This window comes from Motacilla alba, chromosome 11 (assembly GCF_015832195.1).
Source record: "Motacilla alba alba isolate MOTALB_02 chromosome 11, Motacilla_alba_V1.0_pri, whole genome shotgun sequence".
In the NCBI taxonomy this organism is placed as follows: Eukaryota; Metazoa; Chordata; class Aves; order Passeriformes; family Motacillidae; genus Motacilla; species Motacilla alba.
Window position 1 is genome coordinate 2,893,584 of NC_052026.1, and position 25,742 is coordinate 2,919,325.

The 25,742-nt window shown below is 43.0% G+C and overlaps 1 protein-coding gene across 4 annotated transcripts in view; it reads right to left on the minus strand.

The window, feature by feature from the left end:
• CHST8 (carbohydrate sulfotransferase 8) overlaps window positions 1–25,742 on the minus strand; it is a 187,789-nt gene that overhangs the window by 124,172 nt on the left and 37,875 nt on the right. For all 4 annotated transcript variants that reach the window (XM_038148215.1, XM_038148217.1, XM_038148214.1 and 1 more), the window contains exon 2: window positions 20,121–20,345. In XM_038148215.1, the coding sequence (XP_038004143.1) occupies window positions 20,121–20,229 (109 nt within the window). In that variant the 5' untranslated portion in view covers window positions 20,230–20,345. The remainder of the gene's footprint in view (window positions 1–20,120; window positions 20,346–25,742) is intronic.

Below are 25,742 nucleotides of genomic sequence, written 5' to 3' on the forward strand. Positions count from 1 at the left end.
TTTCTACATTAGAGTATTAACATTGTGTGATCTGGGAGGCATAAAGGAACATTCTGCTTCCTTTCAGAATGAAAAGCCAATGCACATCATTTCAAAGGTCTGTGTGCCATTTTCACACACGAAGTTCACTCAATAAAAATGATTATAATTAAAATGCCATTTTCCTGGCTTGCTGTGTGCTGTTACTCAGAGAACTCCGAGCTGCCCAGCTGGAGCTGCTGCTGCCCTTTGGGAGCTTCCTGACACAGCCCCCCATGGCTCCATCCCAGGCACTGTGAGAAAGTCATCCAGAAATAGGCTCTGTAACCATGGGAAGCAGCTTAGCCCAGGTCCATAAATGCCAGCCATTGCTAGGCTGTTCATCCTGCTCAGCCCCAGTCCATGAATGCCAGCTATTCCCAGGGTGTGCATCCTGCTCAGCCCCAGTCCATGAATGCCAGCCATTGCTAGGCTGTTCATCCTGCTCAGCCCCAGTCCATGAATGCCAGCCTTTCCCAGGGTGTTCATCCTGCTCAGCCCCAGTCGATGAATGCCAGCCTTTCCCAGGGTGTGCATCCTGCTCAGCCCCAGTCCATGAATGCCAGCTATTCCCAGGGTGTGCATCCTGCTCAGCCCCAGTCGATGAATGCCAGCCTTTCCCAGGGTGTGCATCCTGCTCAGCCCCAGTCCATGAATGCCAGCCTTTCCCAGGGTGTGCATCCTGCTCAGCCCCAGTCCATGAATGCCAGCCTTTCCCAGGGTGTGCATCCTGCTCAGCCCCAGTCCATGAATGCCAGCCTTTCCCAGGGTGTGCATCCTGCTCAGCCCCAGTCCATGAATGCCAGCTATTCCCAGGGTGTGCATCCTGCTCAGCCCCAGTCCATGAATGCCAGCTATTCCCAGGGTGTGCATCCTGCTCAGCCCCAGTCCATGAATGCCAGCCTTTCCCAGGGTGTGCATCCTGCTCAGCCCCAGTCCATGAATGCCAGCCTTTCCCAGGCTGTGCATCCTGCCCTGTGCTCCGTGTGCCAGGCTTGCTGTGCCACTGCCAGGAGCCCGTCCCGCCCGTGCCCTCCAGCAGACGGGCAGCGCTGCCATGGGGCATACAGTGACATTCTGCATGTTCAAACTGGCTTCGTGCACTTTCAAAAGTCTGCTCAGAGCAGAGGCAGCAGTAAAAAATGCAAGGTAAAAGATAGTTCCTGTCCATAAATGGCGATCTTGAATTTTAAAAAGAAGATTCTGTAAAAATCGTTCCTATGTGCAAAGTCTGGCAGTGTTGGCTGCATGGTCCAGCCAGTCTCCAGCACACCTCCCCTGGAAACCAGAGGGGAGCTTGTGGCATTCACATTCCCTGAACATGGTTTCTTAGCCCAGGATTTTTCTCCTGGGAAGGTGAGAAGCCTCAGAGAAAAGGAAAACACTTCTTTTCTCATTTGCTTCTCCTGTGCTGTGCTCCTGTGGAATGTGTTTGGGGATTGTTACCCACAGGTGATTGTTCCATTGCATTCTGCTGGGAGTTGTTTCACTCTTGGGCCAGTCAGGGCCAGGCTGTGTCAGACTCTGGAGAGAGTCACGAGTTTTCATTATTATCTTGTTAGCATTCAGTGAGTACCCTTTCTGTATTAGTTAGTATGGTATAGTATAGCATTCTTTAATATAATATAGTATCATAAAGTAATAAATTAGCCTTCTGAGAACATGGAGTCAGATGCATCATTCCTTCCCTCGTCGGTGGCCCTGCATTCACAATAGGAGCATTTACAATAGGAGCTCTGCTTTGGACGGGCACAGTGCAGCTCATCCCTACAGACACATGGCTAGAGGCTCTGAATTTACAACCAGCCTGACCACAGTTGGATTACTAAATCCACAATCCTTCATCTGAATAAGGGATCTCATTTAAAAATGTGCAGTGTTCAGTGGAGATTGTTCAGGAGGGGAAGTGCTCCAGAAAACAGTGTAATTATATGCAAAACTGCTGTGTTTGAATGTAGAAATGCATCATATTGAATTTTTTCTTTTGTAAGTTTTGTTGGGGAAAAAAAAAGAACAAAACTTCAGAGGGACAAAATCTAGTGTTTGGTTGAAAGCCAGTGACCTTAGAAACAAAATGCTTTTGTTTAAAAAATTATTTAACCCATTCTGTTGACCAGTTTGGATAATAAAATGATTTATTTAAAGGTTCAAGAATAAGTTTACAGAACAAAAATGGATACTTTAGTGTGTGCCTTAGGATCCTGGGTAGCACAGCAGACAATTAACACTGCTGAAACAGTTACCCTTCACTCTTCTGCTAGTCACAGCCACAGTGGTTTAAGCCTCCATATTTATACAAAATAATTAAAATGTACATCTTCACAGAGAACTGTTGCGTAGTTTTTATATTAATTTAACAAATGTAATCCCTTTGAATGAGGCTTATAATTGAAACAGCAATAGGACTTTTGGGGTGTTGCTGAGCAGTATTGTAATTCCAGGGATTGGCTACAAAGTGCTCTTGTGAGGAGAGGCAATGGCTCATGAAAATGCATCAGCCATTCATACCCTGCATACTCCCCTAGTCCCTGTCGGGTACCAACTTCTTCCTCCAAAGATTCATCTCAATTTCCACAGAAGGAGAAAAGATTGTAAAATCAATAAAATCATTATGGTTGCAGCTAATCTATTTTAAAGAAATCCTTGTAAGCAGTGTGCATTATTAACACAATGGGATAGGTCTGTGCTCACGGGCTGTGCTGCCACTCAGTTTCCCAGACACCAAGAGAACCACAGAAACCCTCTGGTCTGCGAGTGTCTGACAAGTGTTTACATGTTAACATTCATTAGCAGATTCGGTCAAGCAATTCACGCTTGATTAATTGATTATCCCATGGTGACAGCTCATTTTTTGAAATGTCTGCCAACCTGGGAAGGAGCAGGACTGTCAGACCAATGACAAAAGACATTGATGGACAAACACTGGGCTTGCTGAACAGCTGCTGCAGTGGCAGACCAGCATCTTCAGAGTTTAATCAATGCCTCAAAGACATGGCAATGCTATAAAGACTGTTTATTTCTTCTCTGTGCATTTATGAATTGTTAATGCAATCAATACATATTAGCTTCATTTGTTGTTTGGTTCAAATGTAATATGAATTTTCCAAGTTGAGTTGCCTTAATATCAGGTTTTATGCAGTGAAATTTATGAGTCCTTGCAGTTCTATGAGGCTTTATTGATGCCTAGAAAGCCAAGCATAATTTCTGACTTTGTTTATTCCAGCATTACAGAATTAGTAAGAGTAGACATTGCTGGGCTCATTGAATAAATTAATTTCCTTGGCAATGTGTGCATTTTGAATTTTCTTGAATTAAGTCAGAAAAAGTGGATGTGTCAGCACAAGCCAGTAAATAGCAACTGCAATGCAAGAGGATTTCAAGCTGGAGCAGTGCAAGGGAGAAGCTCTAAACCGGAGTAAATTACCCACAGACAGGACGTGTGTTGGAACAGATCATTCCCTGCTTAAATGGTACTGGAGCCCATTGAATTACCTAACAGACAAGTTTGGCTCAATATTAATCTGCAGCAGATGTTTGACTAATGAATGATTTCAAAGAGCTTGAGCGTATTGTGATATAATGACCTGATATTGCAGTGTACTGCTTTCAGAGCTTGCTTTTGTCTTACTTGTGCAGTAGAAACAAAAATGCAGAAGTCATAGTGTGAGTTTTCAGAATGATCACTTGGTTTTGGAATATAAAGAAAGAAGAATCCCAAATCATTAACTTATTGCAGCTTACAAGTAAAGTCAGACCCAGACTGATGTGGGACCTAGCCATGGGCAGGTATTGTTTTGAGCTTTTATGAGACAAGCACTCAGAGAGCTGCTCCTCTCACATCACCCACCTCTACTCCTCTCCCTCCTCAGCCTCCTCCTTCCTTGCACGTTCTACACACAGGGTGACAGGGCAGGACTATGCTGAGGCAGCAAAGGTGGTTCTTTGGTACTCTGGATCCCTTGTCACTGGGAAGCTGCTGTAGCTCACCTCTTTCCTGACAGCCCTGCCTAAAGATCTGAATTTGTTTTCTAAAAGCCAGGAGGAGTTATCACTGAATTCAGTTGCAATTTCCACAACCATGGCTGTTGTCTTGTGAAGTCCAAGATTTCTTGAACTGATCCTGAAGCTTGGTGATTTCAGGAACAGGCTACAGGAGAGTCTTCTCTGTGCATCTCACTTTTTGCATCACTGTGTCACACATTTCTGGGTGAACCCCTCAGTTTTTGGTCTTTGTCTCATGAAGTTCTAACCATGCAAACCACCATGGGCTGCTCAGGGTGTGACAGGGGTGCCACAAACAAATTCAGGTGAAGAACAAGGAGAGCCATCACACCGTGCCTCTTCTGAATCAATTAAGCCATTGTCTGGGGGTCACAGAAAGAGAATTTTATTAAGAGAAGTTAAAAGATTGTGCTTCTTTGCCAATATAAAAGGAGTTCTGTAAGAAATATGAGTGCTCCTGGATTAGGGCATAACCTGTGTGTTAGTAATGAGAATACTGAGGAACCTTTACCTGACAGCAGTTTATTCCAGAACAGACAACCTTGCCTTTTCTTCTAAACCACTAAACACTGCTGGGTGCTAAAGATAGGATATTTTAATGGATAGAAGGGCTGCTGATCTGAGCCACCATGGCAATTCCTCTGCTCCTAATAACAGAGGCTGCTGTCATTTCAGTGACAATTAGCAGGCAAATCCTATTACAGGAATAAGATCACCTAATCCTCAACTCTGGTACAAGCTATTCACTGTGATAGTGTTTTAATTATAAGACTTGTGCAGGCTACAATGCTTTGTGCAAAAAATCCAGAAAATTCAGAAATTGCGTTAGATGACTTCACTCCAAAATGACAAGTTAGACATCTGCTGTTTCCAAATGATTACTCCACCCCTTTTAGCTGGCATAACTACTTTTCTGTGCTGCTCAGAGTGGTAACAGTAGGAGACCCAGCAAGGTCTGAAGTGTCACTAGCAATTTTCCTCTTTGCTGCATTTTTAACTTGTTTACAAAGGTAGAAAGCAAGAAAAAGATACTTGGAGAGAGCTCACCAGGTACATTCTCCACTTGGTGTTTGTGTCCTTTAAAACTTGTTCACTAGGTGCAGCAAAGAGAGAGAATCATCCCGGGAGTGAATGCAGGAGCAGCTGGCTGCACACTGGGGGCACTGAGCCCTGGAACAGCAAACTCTGCTCCAAGAACCTTCTCCTGGCACTGCAGCTGTGTCCACGTGGAACAGGGGCAGTCCCTCAGCCCTGAGGAGATCCAGGCTTTATTTAACAGCAGGAACTGTCTCAGGGCTTCTTGTTTCCTTGGGATTTTCTTTCTCGCGGGAGGAGGGTTAACCCCACCAAACAGGAAATCTAACCAAAATAAGGTGAGTTCAGGGGGACCTGTACTTTCTGTTTACTTGAAGAATAGATCAACTCCCATGAAGGAGGATATCAGAAGAATCTCTCTCACTCTTGCACAAGCTGTCTCTGGATGTGTAGCTGCATAATGAACCCTGTGCTTTGCCCCCTGTACCTCTAAGAGATCTTCTCTAGGAGAATTTCTACTCTTCATTATCCCAGGTTTTGCAAAGTATTTAGCACCAGTGTAAATCTGCTAACATAGAGTTACCAGTAAGCGATGGATTGAGATATTTTTTTCCTTTAAGAAAACACCATCTAGCAGTCTGCATACAGACCTTGGCCCTGTGAGCAGAACTCAGCCCCAAAAGCTGGGCCATCACTTTAAGTCAGTGTAATGTTACTAAGGACTCTCCACATCAATGCATTTAAAAATCTGTTCATTATAATTTCTGTTTCACAGAGCCAGAGTAAGTGCTGTGGCTTTCTGTTCCCATGATATTCATGCTATTCCTGGCCTTTTATTGTACTTAATAGCTCCCTGGATTAACTTCACTGTGAATTGGAGGCTGAGACTGCTGAAGGTGTGCTATCTTGGACTGATGCTCTTTCCAGTTAAGTATAAGTTACAGCAATGAAACAAAGCAATGAACAATCCTTAAAAAGAATATTGTTATCATTTCTCACAAAAATCTATTTATTATTTTTAGCAACCTACATTACTCATTTCCCTTATTCTTCCCCAAAACTCAAAATAGACTTGCTCAGTAGCTCTTTCAATTACAAGTGTCAGTATTATGATTCTTTGTCATGCTTTGTATTTTGTTATCCCGAGACTCTAAATCTGTTTCTTTTTCTCTTCCATGTTATCTTTAACATCTTTATAACAAAAGTGCTGCAAAAGCTATTGGAGAAAGATCAGTCTGTCTGACAACATCATTCTTTGCAGCGTGGTAGATTTTGAAAAGAGGCCACCAGCTCTGCAAGATGAAGTAGCATTCTCTTTAACAAAGGAGGATAAGCATCAGAGGCATCTGGGGAAAACCTCTGATTCAAAGTGCTGCACTGTGAATACGAATTCTAGCCAGTAATAAGAAAAAAAAGCAGAATATCATGTTCTGTAAGCTGAGTTCAACTCTGTTGAAGCAGGGGCTGCAGGAACTGATAAATTCTTGGGACACACTGGAAGGTGAGTTGAGATCTCCAACAGTCTTTGAATCAGGTTTTCTAAAGCTATTTTTAAAGTACATGAACCTCCACCTGCCTTAGGAGCCATAATCACTGAGCAAATTAGCTATTCATGTGTATCAGTGGCTAAGGCAATCCAAGGGAGACCCATGTGCCCAGTGCACCAGAAGTTTGACAGCAGAGGTGTCACTGGAACCTGCTGAGGCTGACCCCTGTTGCTTTAGGGCCCTCCCACTCTAACTTTCCTACAGAGATGCCTGTAGGATTTCTGGTACTGCCCCTTCCAGTCTCTCTCACTTCCACAGGGGCTCGCAGTGCTGTCTGGGCAGAGGGACAGGGACTGAACGGAAGCACAGCTCAGAGGATGAGGTTGTATCAGCTGCAGCAGAGGCTACGTGCATCACTTCTGCATCACTTTTTGGGGAAAATGAATTTTAAACCAGACTAACCATTCTGAAGCTCTGGTTATTTCCCCAGATGTACCTTTCTGCTAATTCAGATATAGAAAGAAATGTCAGAAGAGATCTGAAATGTGTATGTTTGCAGGAGGGTTAAAATGTGGGTGCTGTGAGCAGTTGGAGTGTATTTAAGGTGATCTGTACACAGCACTGCTCACTGCTGGAGCCATGGATGAGCAGCACAGGGAGCCACAGGGAGGGGAAGAGAGCTCTGCATCCTCAAAGACTCATCCTCAAAAGTTCTCTGAGCAGTGGCAAAGGAAATATGGCTTCTGAAGAAATCTGGGGCTGGGATTTTCCCTGTAAACTTGAGTGGGGCTGCAAAAAGGGTCATTAAGTGCAGGCACATTTACTGCTGACCATCCTTCTGCACTGGCCTAGTGAGGAAATGCAACTTTCCAGCTGGGTGGTTATTTGTACCTGGCACTGAGCACTCGTAATATGCTTTGCTTCAATCTCCTTTTGGAGAGATTATTTCTGGTTTGTAGTTCAAGCCAAATGCATAGCTTTAGATGCACTTCTGGTTACTATAACCTTTAAACTGGAGCTCCAATATCCATTAAGTCTGTGAGCTCCTAAAATTATTGTGTGGACACACAGACCTCCTTCTATTGAGGTTTGCTAGGTGTCAGCTTATGTTTTTTCCCTTTGTTTGGATCCTTTAGTTACCATAAAAGCAATCCATGGACTCAAAAATGTGGTGTAGAATGGTTCCTACATATTTTGCATATCCTGACCTAGCCACCCCTCCTTAGAGGCTCCAAGCCATGGGGGTCTGGCTTCAGCTCCTCCTCGTGGTTAAAAATCAGTGAAATGATCAGTGAAACAACCTGTGGATTGTCCCATTCTGTGTCTAAAATCCTGCTTGGCCACCTGCACCTGGGCTCCCCTTTCCATTTTCCAGGTGCCTCCCAGCTAAGACACAGCTGTGGAGAAGATGGACATGCAATCCAAATGCAGCTGGGCATTCAAGGAATCTTAGTTTTGGGGAATTCCTGACAAAGAATAGTTAAGCTTGCTAAATAAAAGAAATAGAGACAGACTCATGCAACTCGGCTATAGAAACAGTCATTACATGGAACAGGTCTAAAAAATGCTTGGTTTAGGGAGCAAAGTCGCAGCCAGAAAGCAGAATTGCCTTTTCCCAAGGTGAGCCTCTCACACCATGCACCCTCTTCATGGAGGAGGACATGGCAAGTGCTTTGCTTCTATTAAGACCAGAGTTCTGTGCTTGCTCCTGCTTCCTCTAAATGACTACAAGAAGATGGTTTGCCTTGCTAATTGCAGCTGCTGTTGTGGCAAATAGGGTTTCTCTTGGAATATGAATAACTAGCCCTTCATTGGAATGTTTTAGCAGCATTGGTGGTTGGTTGCTAAAAGGACAGAAACACAGAAACATTTAATTAATGAACATTAAGACATTTGGAATTTTTGAAATGCTGCCTCAGCAGTTCTTTGTGAGAAACATCTTTCATTTTAATCACATGATTATCTGACAGTGGTGGTGTGGAAGCTGTGATGAAAGTGGCTGAATGATGTAAAAATGCCAAAAAATTCACACACCCTTCTGAACTCGGTAGGAGCCAGCATTTGACTTGCATGCCCTAATTTGAGGAATTTGCAATCTAATTAAGATTAAATTGCAGCAAAAATAAACAAAGAACGAGGGACACAAGGATGCCTTCCCTGTTTCAGGTAGGACAGGCAGCAAGCAGCAGGTGTGGGTGAGGGAGATGAAGGATGGCAGGGAGATGGGAGCTGCTCAGTCCTGCTCCCAGCCCACCTCACAGGGGGTGCTTTCAAGTCTGAGTTTCTTTCCCTACACAAAAATATAGATAACTTAAAAATACAGCAAGGCTGGTGCTGCAGAAATCTCTTCCCAAAGACCCCAGTAAAGGGGGCAGGGGGTGCTGAGCTGGCAGCTGTGTGTGCTGAGTGCTGCTGCTGATCTGCTCAGGATCATTTAGGGCAAAAAGGAAAGCCTCCACCCTTGGAAGGGACTCTGGTGATGGCCCATCCTACACTGGTGTGAAGGGTTAATCCAGCACATTTCAGCCTTTGAAGCTGAAGGAGGAAAACCAGGAAAATTCCCTTGTCTGTACTGTAGCTTTCTGATTTCTAATTTGTGATTTTATGGAGGAAAGAAATGGTGGGACTGAATTTCTTTTAGGAACAGTGTCCTTGGCTTATTAATTCACTTCATGTATTGTCCAATTTGGGGGGAAGGGCTGCATTTGTGTGTGGGTGATATTATTGTAGGAAATGTCTTACTTAATTATTATCTCCTGAAACATCACCTAGGAGATACTCTTTCTCTGACATGCAGCTTGATACTTCATGCAGAAAGAGGTAACTCTTCCACAGTTCATTAAATTATGTTGTGGTGAACTTATCTCCACTGGGTCGCAATTAAGAATTGAAGCCACTGCCTTTAGAGGAAAAGGCAGAGAATAATCAGAATATACTGAATATATAATTTGATCTCTGGAAATAAGCAGGAAGAAAATAATGGTGTGCAAACGTGTAGACATTAAGAATGTATTATGTTCCAAAGATTTGTATATGGAAATATCACATAATTATATCATTACTGTTCCTTGGAAATATTTAGGGCTTTAAAAATTCCAGGTGTTCTCTCTAAGTTTGTTAACTACTGCAAGGTTACTTTAGTAAATGTACATTTTCCTTCCTACTTCCCTTGTCTCCATTGTAGCACCCTGGGAACTTCAGTCACCCAGATTCTGGACCCATTGCCTATTAACATGCATTATACAACTGCAATAAATTTTATGTTATATTATCACTTAATTAATTTTTTTCATTTAAATAATATCTTTTTGTTTTAAAAATGTTAAAGTATTTAGCAGAACTAGTCTCTCTGTATGTTTTCCAACAAAAACCCCACAAAGCTCCTTTCATTAGATAATTTCAAATGTGAAGAAGTTGTCTCAGCTGATGTTTCTCAGACCTCCTTGCCCACCATTCTTCTGCTGCATACATCCTTTTGCCTTGTTCCTCTTCCAGTTATGTAGAAGAGATATGGGAGAGATCATATGCCTTTTGTTCTTAACACTGTTATCATTTGGTAAGGTCTGTTCATTTTGTTTTTCTCCTACAAAACAGAAATCATGCCAAGGAGCTTTCTGCAGGTATTGGTGGCATACACCACTGGACCAGGCAGGGATGTGGCTTGACATGCAGCACTGAACACCTACATCACCAGTGCAGAGGTGTCAAATAACACCTGACTTGGTACATTCTTGAGCAACTTAATTCCCTTCACCAGTGGGAGAAGGAGCAGCTCATAAATGCAGAATAATGGGAATTTTAATTACATAGTGATTAAAGGATGCCTCCTGTTTACAAGGGAACAGCATCTCTTGAGCCGAATGAAGGGGAGGGGCAGGTGTCAATTTACCAGCTCACAGAAAAGCAGAGGATCCCTTTGCAATGAGTATTGGCTGCTCACAGTATCCAAGGGAACTCGGTGGCTGAGGTGCTGATGTTCACCTCGAGCACGTGAATGGTATCCCAGCTCTGTTTAAGTTCTCCACACAGCCTTTAGGTTGAGTTTTAAACAATTACAGTGAACTACACTAAAGTCTCAATGAGTACAGAATTGCTTTGATAGGGCATAAAATTCCTGGTGCCTACCTGCAGGTGGGTATATTTACTTTTGTGACCATTTGAATACACACCTTCTTATTTGTTTACAGTGGAATAGTGAGCAGAGTTTGTTTTCCTGTATGAGACAAGCATCACCATGTTTTCCTGAGCAGCTGCACGCACAGTTAGGAGGGCCCAATTAAAGCTGCCTTGCATTCACACAGAGGAGCAGGGATTGCTGCCTGTCATTTCTCCCGTGGTCTGACGCAGGGGTAGTAAGTTGTGCAAGACTTCATTAGCAAATGAAGACAAGTCAAACAAGTCAAGAAAAGAAATGCAACAAGCTGGAAACTGGTATGAAGGACCTTGGCCCTTGTGCACTACCTACAGCTTGAGAAAAGGAGACTCCCTTCCCACTCCTCTCAAGCAGCCGCTAGGCAAGTGACCAGTTTCCCCTGTTTAGGCTTGTGCTTTCTGTCCTCCTGGCCACAAGAAGGACTTGTGTGTGCCCTCTGCTTCCATACCAGCCTCTCTGACTGCAGTGCAGGCCATCCAAAGACTCCAGTAAATTCAAGCCTGAAGTAATTCTAAAGCCCATATCCTTTTGTTTGTCCCAAGCACTGTCTGCACCACATTACAGGAAGCTCAGCACTGCCAAATGGAAGGAGAAAGGTAAATGAATTAGAATACAAAAGGAACGGGGCACTGGAGCACCCTTGAAAGGAAGGGGAATTTCACTCATAGCCTGCTTTTTTCCCTCCCGAGGCTGTTCAGTCCCAGTTGCTCCATCAAGGGAACTGATGTCCCTGCCTTCCCCCAGGCCTGTGTGCACACACACCTTCGGGGGCACAGCGGGTTCTGCTTTCCTCATTTAGAGACACCCGAATCTGTAAACTCAGATTTCTTAGCAAACGTGCCACAAGGAGCAAAACATCAGACATACAGTCCCTGGCAAGAGCTGCGTGAGAAAATGTGTGGTTTCCAACCAAGCACAGGAACAGAAGACCCAAAAGACTCAATTTCTGTAGATATGGATAGTGATTCTAAAGCAAAGAGGGGAAGAGCATCTCTCAATTGCCCTGATGTGCAGATGTGCAGCACTGGAAGGGCCTGGCAGGAGCATTTTTGACCCTTAATCACCACATAGATCTTCTGAACAGAGAAGTGACAGAAAGAGAACAGAAAGTGACAAAGATGGGACTTAATTTCACGAGATGCAGAATACTCTGACCCTTGGGCAGCAGAGCCCTTGAGGCATTGAAGCAGAATTGGGAGCTGAGCCACTCAGGTGACAGGGAGGTGCTTTAGTGCACTGCTGCTGTGAGAGAGTGTCTTACAGGAGAGGGCCTATAGTGACTAAAATTAAAATCAGTTAACCACCTTGTGTATCTCAAGCGGTGACAGATCTCAATCCAGCCATTTCTTTTCAAAAATAGATAGATTGTTGGTTGGAGAAAAGGATAAAGATGTCCCCAAGAAGTTTGGTGTACTTTGGTTTTGGTTACTTTGGTTTTTTGCTCTCTTGATTGGTGCTAAAGCAGTAAACTGGCAGTTTTGATGCTGATTCACAAAGAAAGCCATAATAGGGAAGAAAGCCACCTTTAATTTCAAGCTCCACTAGAATCATGAAAGGAAAATTAATGTTTACTAAATGAAAAAGGATGATATTGCTGGAGAGAGGAAGTTTTGGTTAAGCTTTTAAGGGAATATTAATAACTTTCAGAAATGGAAACACATATTATAAAACATGTTTAAAATGGCATAAACTGCAGAAAATCCAGGAAGTGTTTTATACTGACTTAAGCTCCTCAATATGTTACTACATTTTAAAAATCATGCAAATTGAATGACAGCTGACATATGGAAGGAGGCTTTCTAGTGCAGACACGTTTTCTATGGAAAATTAAATACAATCTTATATTTAGAATAAATGTTTTGTGGTGAAACTAAAGACTGCTGATCAACTTTTGCACATTTTTGTTATACTTCTGAAAATGTCCAGGGGAACCTTAGATGCATCTAGGCTCATTCCCTGGGAATATACTTTCAGGAAGCTGCCATTCTGAGAATCCTCTGACATGGTGCAGCTGAGTTTTGCCCTTGATATGCTGCCAAGCACCATAAACGAATGCAGCTCAGAGATGGCAGGTTGCTTTTTTTTTTTTTTTTTTTTTTTTTTTTTTTTTTTTTGCCAGACACAACAACAAAGTGTCAACCTCTGACAGTTTTTAAAGCTAAGCTTTAAAGGAAATATCAAACCTTTTATGAAGAAATGCTGACAGAAAGAGAGAGGATAGGGAAATTTGTGGAAGTGAAAGCTGCCCTATGGGAGTGAGTCAGCACTACATCACTGGTTTTATGCTGGTAAATGCATTTGGGATTAGTGACATGGTCTTTATGCCAGCAAATAAATGGGCAGTGGATCTGGTTCAGCCACCTGATGTGTGTGTGCATCACTGCAGTGGGATTGTAACTGCTGCTGGAAATGCACTGGATTTGGTGATAAAATCATAGTTAATAGGGTTGGGTGTTTTTTTGTGGTATCTAAAAGTCCTTAGGTCCCTTGAATCCTCTGCAGAGAATTCCCTTTTTAAGAGGAAATGGAAACACTGAATGGGTGAATTGCCTGATATAACACAATACAGCACAATCTATGAGCAGTAGGGCAAGACAGGAACAAATCACAGCAGCTTTGGATCCCAGATCCACAGCCTTAACACCTCAGTGCTGTGTTTTTTCCTGTGAAAAACTTGCTGATGGTTGACAGGAAATACTGGTCAAATAAATGCTGGTATGCCATGCTATAGCATAAGAGCTGTAATTGCTTTACTAGGCTTTAGGCTCAAGAATGTTAAAGAAACTAAAAAAAAAAAAAAAAGAAAAAGAAAGAAAAGGGAAAAAAAGTGGTGCCTTCTCAATATCATGTAATAAATACTTTTTATAAGACTGCCAAGAATATGGCATAGTCATGAAAGCAGGGAGAAGGTTGTAGGAGACAATCTCTGTACAGCACACTGGTGATACAACAGCTTATTTGTTATTGCTTTCTACAGTAGACTACATTTCTTCTGAACAGATTTGCACTGGCAGGGTGGTATAGGGTTTCCTCTGAAACCATCTGGCCAGTGTTTGGTCCCTTATAGCAGCAGGCTGATGAAGTCATTGCTAGCACTTTGCAATGTGAAAAACAACCAGGTTCACATTCACAGTCTAAACCACAACCATTGCAAGCAGCAGAAAAGGGAATATCATACTCATAAGACCTTCCTAAGTGCCTCGCCTTGGCAGACAAGGAAACAGACATTTTTCTTTTTGTCCCAATAACTGCAGACCATTGTGAACCAGTCTGCAAGGAACTTCTTTGTTTGGGGAAGTTCAGTTTAAGAAGACTCAGAGTATGTGACTGCAGAAGGTTCAACCTCTCTTGAGTTGGCAGAACTATCCTCACACACATAACAGATGTTTCTTCTGCCTCAAAAAAAACACCAGCAAGCCACCTCACCTCTGCTACAGCCACCAGATTCTTTGCTCATTGTTTCTGCTGATACTGGCAGTTGAGAAGAGGATTAAATGGCTTCTAGCTTCTAAGAGCAGTAAGATGCAAATGGCAGGAAAATTACTACCAGAATTGTACAATGCCAGTTCATTTTCAACTGTTTTTATAGAAATTTTCCATTCTGGCTAACAAATGGTGCACTGGGACAGTATTGGAGATGTACAGTGAGCATGGAGATGTGCACGGGAGTGTAGTTTGTGAGTAACAAGGTGTGTGTGCTCTGAAAAAGTAACTTTCAGTATAGCTGGAGTACTGGTGTTTGCTCTCAGGCTGCTGCAATATATGCTGTGGCTCCCTTGTGCTGTCCCTGTGCCAGCCCCTCCTCACATCTCTCCTTCCTCCCTCTCCTCCCCATCACACCCTCAGTAAAGCAGAAAATAGAGAGGATGACAGAATAATGTTAGAAACTGGTCAATGAGGTAAGATGGCAATCACTGGAAAATCTCAGTCAGATGAGTTTCAGGCTTGGTTATATTCATATTTGACTTTCAAATTCTGATACAGCCAGAGTGCAAAGCCATTGTGTGTTTTCACCCTTTAGGAGCTTTTACAATACGGATCCTTTGAGATGTATTTTCCACCTTTTTTCAGCTCTCAGATGAGCATGTGACCATGTATATTCATCTTAAAAGTTCTGACAGAAAACTCTTACAAGCTTGTGTGTTCAGTAACCATATGGCAAAAATGCAGTGATTTTCCCCCCCAACTTTCTCCCCAGACTTATGTAAAAGATTACTAATACTTTCTCTAGTTTTTATATGGCAAAATCTCCTATTAGAAAAGTCTATGCCATTTTAAAATACCCTGTCTCTTCTGACCACAGTCCATAGAGCGCAGAGCCTCGAGCACACTGTCCAGCTATGGCACTGTAGTGCAGCTATTCACTGTGTCCCCTGTGGAAGCAGCGATCCTTCCTGGTGCTCAGGACCTCCCCACCAGCTGCTGCTCATCCCCACAGTCCTGTCTGCAGCCATGGACTGGCTGCTCTGTGGCCCAGGAGCTCATGTGGCGTTTGAAATCCACCAGAGATCTCTCAGGACATGCTGTGCCCTTCGACTCTTCTCTCAGTGCTGTTGTTGGTCCAGGCTGCTCTCTCTTGTGCTGCCCAGATGCAGCTCTCTCTCCCATGTTCTCAGGGATCTCACAAGCTGCTGTGGCCGTGGCCAGGACGGGAAGGGCTCGTCAGCCCTGCTGACTCTCACTGCAGACCCTGACACACGGGGAGCACACTCTGTGCTGAAGAAGCCCCCATGCTACCACAGGCTGGACAGGACCCTTCTCTTTTGAGCTTCTGTTGCCTTTTTCCCAACGTGGAAATGAAACTCCAGGTCATTTTAGTATGGATGTATTATAAAAAAGGATCTTTATTTGAAGGCCTTCAGGAGCAGTTATGGAAAGATGTCCACAACAGCTCACCCCCACAGGTATGAGTGCATATTTAGAGGTTTCAGGAAATTTGCAAAATTGATGAAAAGCACCAATTAGGAGGACAAGTGGTGATTCAGTTTCCCCCCAGGTCAAGCCCCTTCTCTGGAGTCCCCCCCTCAGCACTAGCTGAGCTTGGTCCATGAAATGGATCTGGAAGGGTTGTTGGCCTTGGTTCCTAGGAAGAACCAAGACAGGAGAGGGGCCTTGTACCCCCCAGGGCTTGGAGCTCTGGAATTTGTTTTGTCTTTCTGCCTAGGGAAAGGCCATGGAAAATTACTGGGAAAACTAGGTATTAGTACAATAGGCTACAGAGCAACAAATATATGTGCAAAAATACAGAGGACATCTAAAAGAAAAAAGGCAAAACCCAAACCTGCATCAGTTCCAGGACCAACACAGTGGTGGAGTGGCTAAATGTTTTGTTACTGTAAAGTTTTTTTCATGTTTAATGTCTTGTCACAGACAGAAGATTTGTGCATTAGCATTGGGATGGGGATATATGTATTAAACTTTTCTTGTGCACCATGTGCAAATGTGCTTGCCTTAGAACAAATCCTTTAGTATGTCTGTTTAAGAATAATGGTATGGTAATTGCAGAAGGCAAGTTTTATATCATGAAATCATAGAGTTGTAAAATGGTTTGGGGTGGAAGGGAACCTTGAAGATCTTCCAGTTCCAGTTCCACTGCCCTGGGCCAGGTACACCTTTCACTGGTCCAGGCTGTTCAAAGCCATTCTGGCCTCGAATACGTCCAGGGATGAAGCATCCACAGATTCTCTGAGCAACCTGTGCCAGTGCCTCACGGGGAAGAATTTCCTCCTTGCATATGACCCAAGTAATATCTTTCAGTTTGAAGCCATTCATTCTTGTCTTTTTGTCCCAGGCCTTTGTCCCAAGTCCCTCTTTAGCTTTCTTGGAGTTGCTTTAGGCACTGGCAGGGGCTCTGAGCTCTCCTTGGAGCCTTCTCTTCTCCAGGTGAGCACCCCCACCTCTCCCAGCCTGGCTCCAGAGGGGCTCCAGCCCATGGAGCACCTCCATGGCCTCTTCTGGACTCCCTCCAGCAGCTCCATGTCCTTCTGGACTCCCTCCAGCAGCTCCATGTCCTTCTGGACTCCCTCCAGCAGCTCCATGTCCTTCCTGTGCTGGGGACCCCGAGCTCTGCAGGTGGGGTCTCACCCGAGAGGGGCAGAGGGGCAGAATCACCTTCCTGGACATTGTGCTAACACTGATGTCCAGCCCAGAGCAGGGCTGGCTTTCTGGGCTGCCAGTGCAGGTCATGTTAAGCTTCTCAGCCACCAAGACCCTCAAGTCCTTCTGCTGCTCTCAGTGCCCTCTCTGCCCAGCCTGTGTTTGTGCACTGACGCATGTGCAGGGGGCAGATACAATTATACAGGGAGAATTATTACAGGAACATTGTGTTCCTCCATGGAGTATGACCATCACTCACACCGCTTCTCAGTTTTTATCCTGAGTTCCCCCAGTAAGAGCACTCTTCATACACACCAAGAAAACAACTGTCCTAAGTGAACTTAATGCTGTTGTCTCTTTAATGACCACAGGAATATCTACTGTATTTAACACATTGCTTTGGGAAATCTGTTCTGCCCACCCCAAATGGCTGTCTGTCTTCAATATATCTGCTCAGAGTGATGTGTGTTATATAAATAAACTACACAGACAGCGTGTTTGTCAATCAGCATAAAAGGCCCTACACCCACTATCCAGGCACATGTACTTTGTAAGCACTGGTTTCCAACAGATAAATGTAATCAAGGTTTATAAGCTCACAGAAGCCAACAGGATGGGATTTTTTCACTTGGAAGATCAGAAGAAAATTGTAACTAATGTTGTGGAAAATTACTTTGATATTGCTTTCTCAGTACAGCATCACAATTAGGTAGCAATGTGAAGCACAGGGAAAGAATAAATGAATAGTAACAAATCAACACAAACAGCTACTGTCAGGAGTACTTTGCTCAGTGAAAGTAATGTAAGCATTACTTAAAGTTTTATGACTGTGGATTTTATACTGGTTTAAGTAGTACATCAAGGTCTCACTGTCATGCTTGCTAGGACTAAAACAATCAAGTACAATTTCTGAAACAGACAGATAAAACTGAAGTACCAAAGTATTTTTATTAATCGTGTTTCATAAGTTGTTCTATCCTAAATTAAAGATGACTGAACATACTAACAATGAAAAATGTCCTTTTGGACAATGCAAAGGTTCCTATGCTGCTTTTTGGTGGAAAATGAGTGTTACCGACTTCTCCCCAGCCCTGCTGATTCCAGCATCTGGCAAATGTGTTTTACTACACAGGAAATACAAAAGCAAAGGCTAATCCAGTAAAGCTTTTCCATGCAGAATCTGTTGTCCTAAGTAGCTTAATGATACATGCATTTGTTCAATTCTCTCGAGAGAGCAATCAGGCAAGCAAATTATAGCAATATCCCATCTCCATTAGAACCAGGCCCTTTTATGGAGAACCACTCTGAGCACAGCCAGGGAAGGATCCTTCTCAGCACGCCAAAAACGTCACCTGTGATTGACAGATTTTCATAGGAGACTGTCCAGGAAGGAAATGTGCCAGCCGGTATTTTTACATGAAATTAATGGATGTTTTTACTCGTGCTCTTTAAGTCACCTAATATGTTTTAGTGATAACTGGTATCATTTTCAAAAGCAGTGGATCTGAGGAGTTTTCAGCCCACTGGGAGTTGAAAGCACTTAACACACATGAAAATCAGCCAAACAGAAATAAAAGTAATTGTATTGAGCACCATTTACTCAAGGGTGCAGTCTGGCTCCTATTAACATAAATAGTAATTGAATGTGAGAATTGAGGAATTGATTACACACCTTTGGCAGTAACAGCATCGTTGGCATGTTTGTGTTGTAGGTAGCCACAGCAATCAAGCACATTACAGAGTGAGTTTTCCTGACAGGGGTAGGTGCTTGTTCAAACTTGTTTTTATTTAAATATGCTTTGCTGTCCCCTTCTCCAGTTACACTGCTCTCAAAAATTCCTTCCCAGAGTGCTACAATCAGCAGTCAGCATTCAAGAGGTTCATGGCAGAGAGCACGTCAAGATGAGGGACAGACAATGAAAAAATAGAAAAGAAATTGCACTGGTTTTGAGACCATACTAAGAAATTTTGTCTTTCAGGAGCAAAGAATTACCTTTTCAATGTAAAGTTACACATGCTTAGATGCATTAGAGTACTGCCTGCATTTGCTGTCCATACATCTTTCCCCCTTGCCTAAACTACTGGCCACTTTCAGTCATATATGGCCAGTACCTCTGTTTTTAATCTATAAACTCTTTTGCATCTAAGCATACAAAAATAAATTGCAAAAGCACTGAAGGAACTAGTTAATTCCCTGCTTTGCACTACACTGAAGATTCATTACTTCTATAGTTTCAGCTGAGCGGCTGCTTTCAAAATTGGTGTGTGTGCAGTTGGACTAAATAAACAGCATATTAAAGAACAGATTGTTCAGTGACATGGAAACAAGCACTTAACAAACCTAGACACAGAAATTAGCAATTAATGTAATTATTTAAGGGTTCCCTGTGTTACAGTTCAGCTTATTTAAAAATGTTAGCAATGATTTTAAATAGACACCGTTGTGCTCGCTGTACAATGAAGATGTCAAATGAATAAAGGTTTTATGAAGCATTTGTTTAGTCAAGGGACAATTTCAGTGCATAGAAGAACAAACACAGGGGCCCAACCCCAGAACACAGCGGCATTATCCTGGATGAGAGTAACTGCACTGGCATTTGTCTAGGCTCTAAAGCAGCCTTCATTACAGCCATAGTCAAAGAGAAAAGGACTGTAAATCAAGAGATCTTGGGTCCTTTCCTACTTTTGTGCCTCCCTTTTAAAGGAAACTACTGTTTCAGCCCACAGTTTTCTAGTTCTCCCATCTCTGTGGCCTTTGTGGCTCTCCACAGTTTCAAGTTAGTAGTGCAAGAAGATGACATGCATATGAATAATAGTTATGAAAGGTTTAATTGAAGTTAAGCAAATTAAGTGAATGCTTCCTAAAGTATTTAAAGTTTCTGATGTGACTCATTCATACATCTCTTATTTTGCATCTCATGACACACTGAGTACCATATGCAAGTGAAGGTAAATTCAGAGGTGTACATTTCCAGAAACAGAACTTTTGATGAAATCTCTCATTTTCACATTTATAGTGATATAGTTGGAAGCAAAAGTTGGTCTCAACTCTAGCAGAAACTTAACTCCACCCAGCTGCACCCTATGCACTTTGGTAAAGGTCCCTGTAGAATCAATTACTTGGTTCTTGGAACTGTTTTTTTTTTCCAGCAAATGTTTTTGTTTTTGTTTTAAAGAAATTGATAATTACTTTCAAGGTAGCCTTCATTAAGAATGACATACCTTTTTTGAGGTATCCTCTGTGAAATATGTAACATACATTGAGAATATAAGTACAAAATATTGAGCATGAAGAGGCAGGTGATTCAAATAGAAACAGGAATGCTAACCTGGTGTCTGCTGATGAACTATTTCTTCTGGATCCTGCAGGTGAATGAAGACCACGAGCCCAACTGCTCCAAACAGCAAGATGAAGGAGAACATACATGTCAGCCTCATAATTACTGTTCTCAGATCGATCCAGTTCTGACCCAGGAAAAGAACTGCATGTGATCTCCAGGGCACTCTTCAGTCATAGTCTTTGTCCTCTCATCTGGAATTCTGGTGTAATATATCTACAAGAAGTAAAAAACCAAACCAAACCAAACTTAGCATGGAGTGCATTTATTTTCCCAATGAAGATCAGTAGATTTAAGTTCTCATTTAGACCAAATAACTGATTTCTCTAGTATTTCTTTTGTACAGTTAATTGTGGTCATCCAGTCTATTTCTGTCCTGTCAGTTGTCTTTAATTTCATGTCCTTTTTTTTTAACATGTAGGAAAGATGATGTAGTACATCGTTAAAATTTGCATTTTGGGAAAAACGGTCACACCACAACTTCAATTTTCAGAGAAATCCCTCTCAATAGTTTGCTAAGAATATGTCACTTTCTACTTTTATTTCTCACCGATTAAACAATATGAAAACCATGAAGGGAGATAATGCCGGGGGAACAATCATGAAAGCTGCACCTTTGTGCCAAACACAGAACTGGCAGCTGCTGCTTCACCTCTGAGAAGAAACAGCCACGCTCAAACCAACCACCACAGGTCACCCCTCGAGGAAGCTCTGCAGGCAAACTGATTTCCAGGGCAAATCCTGGTCACAGTGCTTGGACCCCCTTTTACTGGCTTGCAGTGAACACCAAGGAAGAGAGGGCAGCAAGCAGGACTCTGTGCAGGAGCCACAGGGGCAGCTACCTCTCCTCCCCCGGCAGCTCCCACAGAGGTTCTGGGTCTGTTCTGCAAATCCTTGATGCTGGCTCTGCCATTTGCTGTTAGTGCAGCCCCAGAGCGGCCCTGGTCCCACATGGGCGGGTGTGTTTGCCTAAAGCCCTCACTGAGCACAGCCCTGAGGCTTTAAGCCCATGGAAAATCCTGCTGGAACCAATGTCTGGCCTCACATGATACTGACAAGTGAAAAAGGGAAGGAATGGGAGCCAGGGAGGAAAACCACTACCAGGGCTACGTGTCTTTATTAATTAAAGTGAATGCTTCTGCCACAGAGCTATGCCAATCCTGCATTTTTCAGTAACACAAGTATTCAGTAACACTCTGCATTAGAGCACGGCAGTGGAACTGGTTCCCAAAATGTAACCAGATTTCTCAGCAGCAAATTATTGAACACAAGGGCTCAGCTGGAGGTCAGTGACAGGCTGCAGGGGTAGCAATCACTTTGCTTTCCCAATATTTTTACTGCAAATGTGACCTGCTCTAAAGAGTTTTTGAAGCTGGTCTTTGTTTACAAAGGGGATTTTAAATAGAGAACGACTGTATAGCATCAGTTTGCAGGAAGGATGGGTTGTGGAGAGGTGGTAATTCAAAGCAGTTATGTCAGGGAAAGTCTTTAAAGATTTGTTCTTAATGTGCCTGGAATATTTGGTGTTGGGGCAAGTTGTATGCTTTTCATGGTTTCCTTAGGAAGCTTTTAATTTTCTGTAGCGTACTGGCATTCTAAATTTCTAAAATGCATCAAAGGAGAACATGAGGTGTGAAAGATGAAGTCATTCTGTGACTCTGACTGATAAGGTTATTAACATTATTTAGTGGCAACTATATTCATTCAGTATGTAAAGCTGCCAGAGCTCCAGGCCAGGAACACTGGGGGATGCTTGTATCTTAAATGAATGCAGAGCACTACATTCTCTCTCTGCATAAGCAAATTCAGCTTTATTTTCTGTTCAAACTATGGCAGACAGTAATTTTTTTTTTCACCTTAAACTTTTCTCACACCTTTAAAAATAAAATTAAAAGAAAATATTGCTAAGTTTTTCAGCACTTGCAAAGCCAGGTTGTTACAAGTCCTTGTGCTGGTCCATCTGTACCTTTTGTGAATCTAGGATGGATGGACATTTGCATTTACTGCCTATGTGGGGGCATAGAATAGAGATGGTATAGAAAGTAATCTTCCCCTAAGGAGTTGCAGCTGGGCCAATAATCAAAAACGAGGAGAAGGCCTAAGTTCAACGGGCCACAGCTGTAACTCATGGGAACAACAGGAGCTATAAAAGAGCGGGTTGGGTTGTTAGGAGAACATGCCCCGAAGTAGGAAGGGAACTGGAGTCACTTGGTTGCCTGGTGAGAGAGGAAGGGTGTGCTGGGAGGAGCTGCTCACCAGATAACACTGAAAAGGTATGAAACTTTTGTAATAAAGAGATGATAGTATAAAATTCCTGTTATGTATATGCATGTATGACAGTAGTCTATATTTACCTTTAAATGCCAAATGCTCTATAGCACCAGGGGAATCAGATTAGCCTTCAAAGTAACTGTGCTCCAGTTCCAACCACTGCTGTTATGGGCACACAGGGAACACAACCCACTCTCTCTCTGGTTCTCTGCAGTGTTTGTTTGGCTGCATAGGCAGGGGTTTGGCTGAATGGGCACTTCCAACCAAATCCACTGGTGGCAAGGCCAGAACAACACCAAACTCACACCATCACTTGGTAAATCTGTCCAGTCAGAGCTTTCTAAGAATTGTATTTGGTTTCCTGACATACAGGATTTCCTTTTTGTCACCTGTTTATGCTCTCTGCATGCCCCTGGGGAGGAGGAAGCTGTAACAGGCACAAGGCAGGTGCCTTGCCCAAGGGTTTTCAGGAGGGCTGTGATGATGAGATGATGATGATGATGATGATGAGAGCTGGGGGGGCTCCCAGTCTGGCAGCCCGGGGTGCTGCCCCTCCCTGTGGGAATGCTGGAGGGACACAGAGCTGGTGGGAAATGCAGAATCATCACCTGAGAGGGAGTAGCTGAAAAACATCCACCTCCAAATAACAAGGGGTTTATATTTGCTTAGTGTTGAATTCTAAGATCTTTTTTTAATGAATTATACCCTTGAGCAAGTACGGGTTTCTAAAACAATTATTATTAGATTAAAATGTGAAACCATTTTCCCTGGATTTGATTTGTTGAAATGCCTTTGTTTGAAGTAGAGGCAGCATCAAGAAAGGAGATGCCTAGCCAGGTTTTAATTAGTGCAAGAAATGCTACAATAGCAGTTTTTAAGAGATTGTTTACATTATTCCATATCCTGTAGACTGTGTCCAGGAATACAAAACCTTTTAGGTTAGACATCTCCAGGCCACCTCAAGATACAGCAGTAACAAAGCTAGGTGAAAGCATATATTTGAAAGAATAAAAGGCCACATGTAGTTGCATAACTGAAGAAAAACTGCTGCTTGTTGCCTGTAGCCATTGCATGTTTCTGCAAGCAGCGAGCACAGGAGTCTGAGAAAGAAAAAGAGAGACCCTCTTTTCTCTCAACAAAATGACTACCTCTCAACAACACACAAACACCAGAGGTCTTTAAATTATGGGTCTAAGCTTTCCCCTTCCCTATTCTCCTGTAATTATTTTTCCAATCAGTTGACTTTAATTAACATGTCCTCTGTGAGCAAAGCTGGTGAATGGCAGTGGCTGCTTTAGAGATGCTGAGCATGTGCTTCCCAAGCTCTCCCAGGCTGGTCCTTGAGTTACAGGAGCAGGGGAACTCTGAAAGCGGTTAGCACTGACTGGTAAATGTGAACAAAGTATCCTCATTAAGGAAACATTTGAAAATACCCTTTACAGTCCAATCACATCATTTTAAAGATGGATGAGGGAAAAAGCCTACAAAAAACCTAAGCACAGCTTGACCTAACAGTTTCATCAGGCAGTACTTCCTCAGGCATGTGATGGATGCTTCATGGGGGAGCTCTGGATTGACCCACCCAGTGTCCCAGCATCTGGGGGCAGAATTTGGATGAATCCATACCCTTCAACTTGCACTTTGCAGTAACATTTTGTCCATTGTGAGGAGCACAGTTTAAAAAACATATTTTTATAATTTTTAGCATTACCCGGAGTACAAGCAGATAAGGTTGCAAGTAGCTTCCAATCTGAACTTCATTTTGAGCTGCCCTGAACTTATTAAACAGATGGAAAATGATTCATTAGAATGTGCAGTAATGAATTGAAACATCTAACTTCTAATTTATTCTTCCTTATTACATTCCTATGATGGATAAAACTTCTAGGTACCAGTATCTGTTTTCCTAAGCTTTCCCATTACCATGGTATGTGACTGCCCTGCACTTGAAAGCAGCACAAGTCTGAGTGTGCACAGATAGTAATTAGCACTCAGCACTTTCCAGTTCAAAGACATTTATCAATCACCACAGTACTCCTATGAATTGTGAGCTGAGGAAGTATTAGCATCAGGTAGGAGAATGGGTGTTGGATCATTAATGCAAGACTGGTAAGGAAAAAGATGTACAGTTTTAGGTAAAAAAAAATAAAATCCAAATATGTTTCTGAAAAATACTTAAATATTATAGTAAAATTTCCTGGCAGGAAAGCTTTTCTTTACAAACACAGAAGAAGAACTAATTTCTCCCTGCTTCCAAGCCGTATGGAAAGACCCTGCAAAGATTCATTTGAAACTTCTGACAAAAGTGGCTACTCTGAAAGTAGTGCTATGTAGGTCTGCTTTTGGCAACCTCTGCCTGGAGGCCTAATGACCAAACACATTCACTGTGAGCAGTTTGGTGTTACAATACTGCATCAGTCCAAGAAAGAAAACACCTCTGTTGTTTGATCCCTGGTCTGAGGTGGGCCAGGCAGGCTGCACTCAGGGTGGTGTCTGATAGCTCATGGCTATTTGTTCATCCATGAGTGCTGCAGACATGATATTCTGTCCCGTGTCTGCTGGAACAGGGCAGGGTGAAGAACAGCATTGTTGAGATACAATCTAAGGGCATGGTGTAATCCTTAGGTAGAAACTCAGGAGCCAGCCTTTGGTCCATCCAGAACTGGATCTTTCCCTAACCACACTGATGCATCAAAGGAAAGTAAAATCAAACCTTGCAGAGCAAAGTGGCAGGATAAGCTGTCCCTTTTCCCCCAGGAAAAGGCTTGTTATCTTCAGTTGAGGTCAGCATGAGTGTAGGAAATCTAAGACTGTCTTAGAAAAACATGGTATTAGGGTATGTAGCTTTCATGGCACTGCCAACAATTGCTTACCAAGAGCTTGGCCATTTGCAGAGAGCAGGAGGGACAGAGGGTCCAAGGCTGCTACGGCCCCTCCTTTCCCTCTCTGGCTGCTCACCTGCAGCCACCCTGCAGAGCCCAAGCTGCCTTTTTTTAATTTATTAATAAATGCCTCTTTGTAATTGGTGCTGCTGTGCTGTCACTCCACTGCAGAGCTGGTGACCAGCCCAGCCTGCGGATGAAAGGCACTGTGCCAAGATGAGAGCAAAAGAGGGTTTTTTTCCTCTGTGGAACCAGGGGAAGGATCAAGGTGTGCCAGGGACTGTAAAAGTGCAGGGCACCTTTACACTCTCCCTTCCTGAGGCTTCACTGCAAGGTGCCAAGGCAGCTGCCAGTGAATCAAGGAACACAGACTAATGCCAGCATCAGCATTGCATATTGTTGTATATACATCAGCAAGTCAACAAAACACCCAAATTCTTTGCAAATCACTGAACTACTG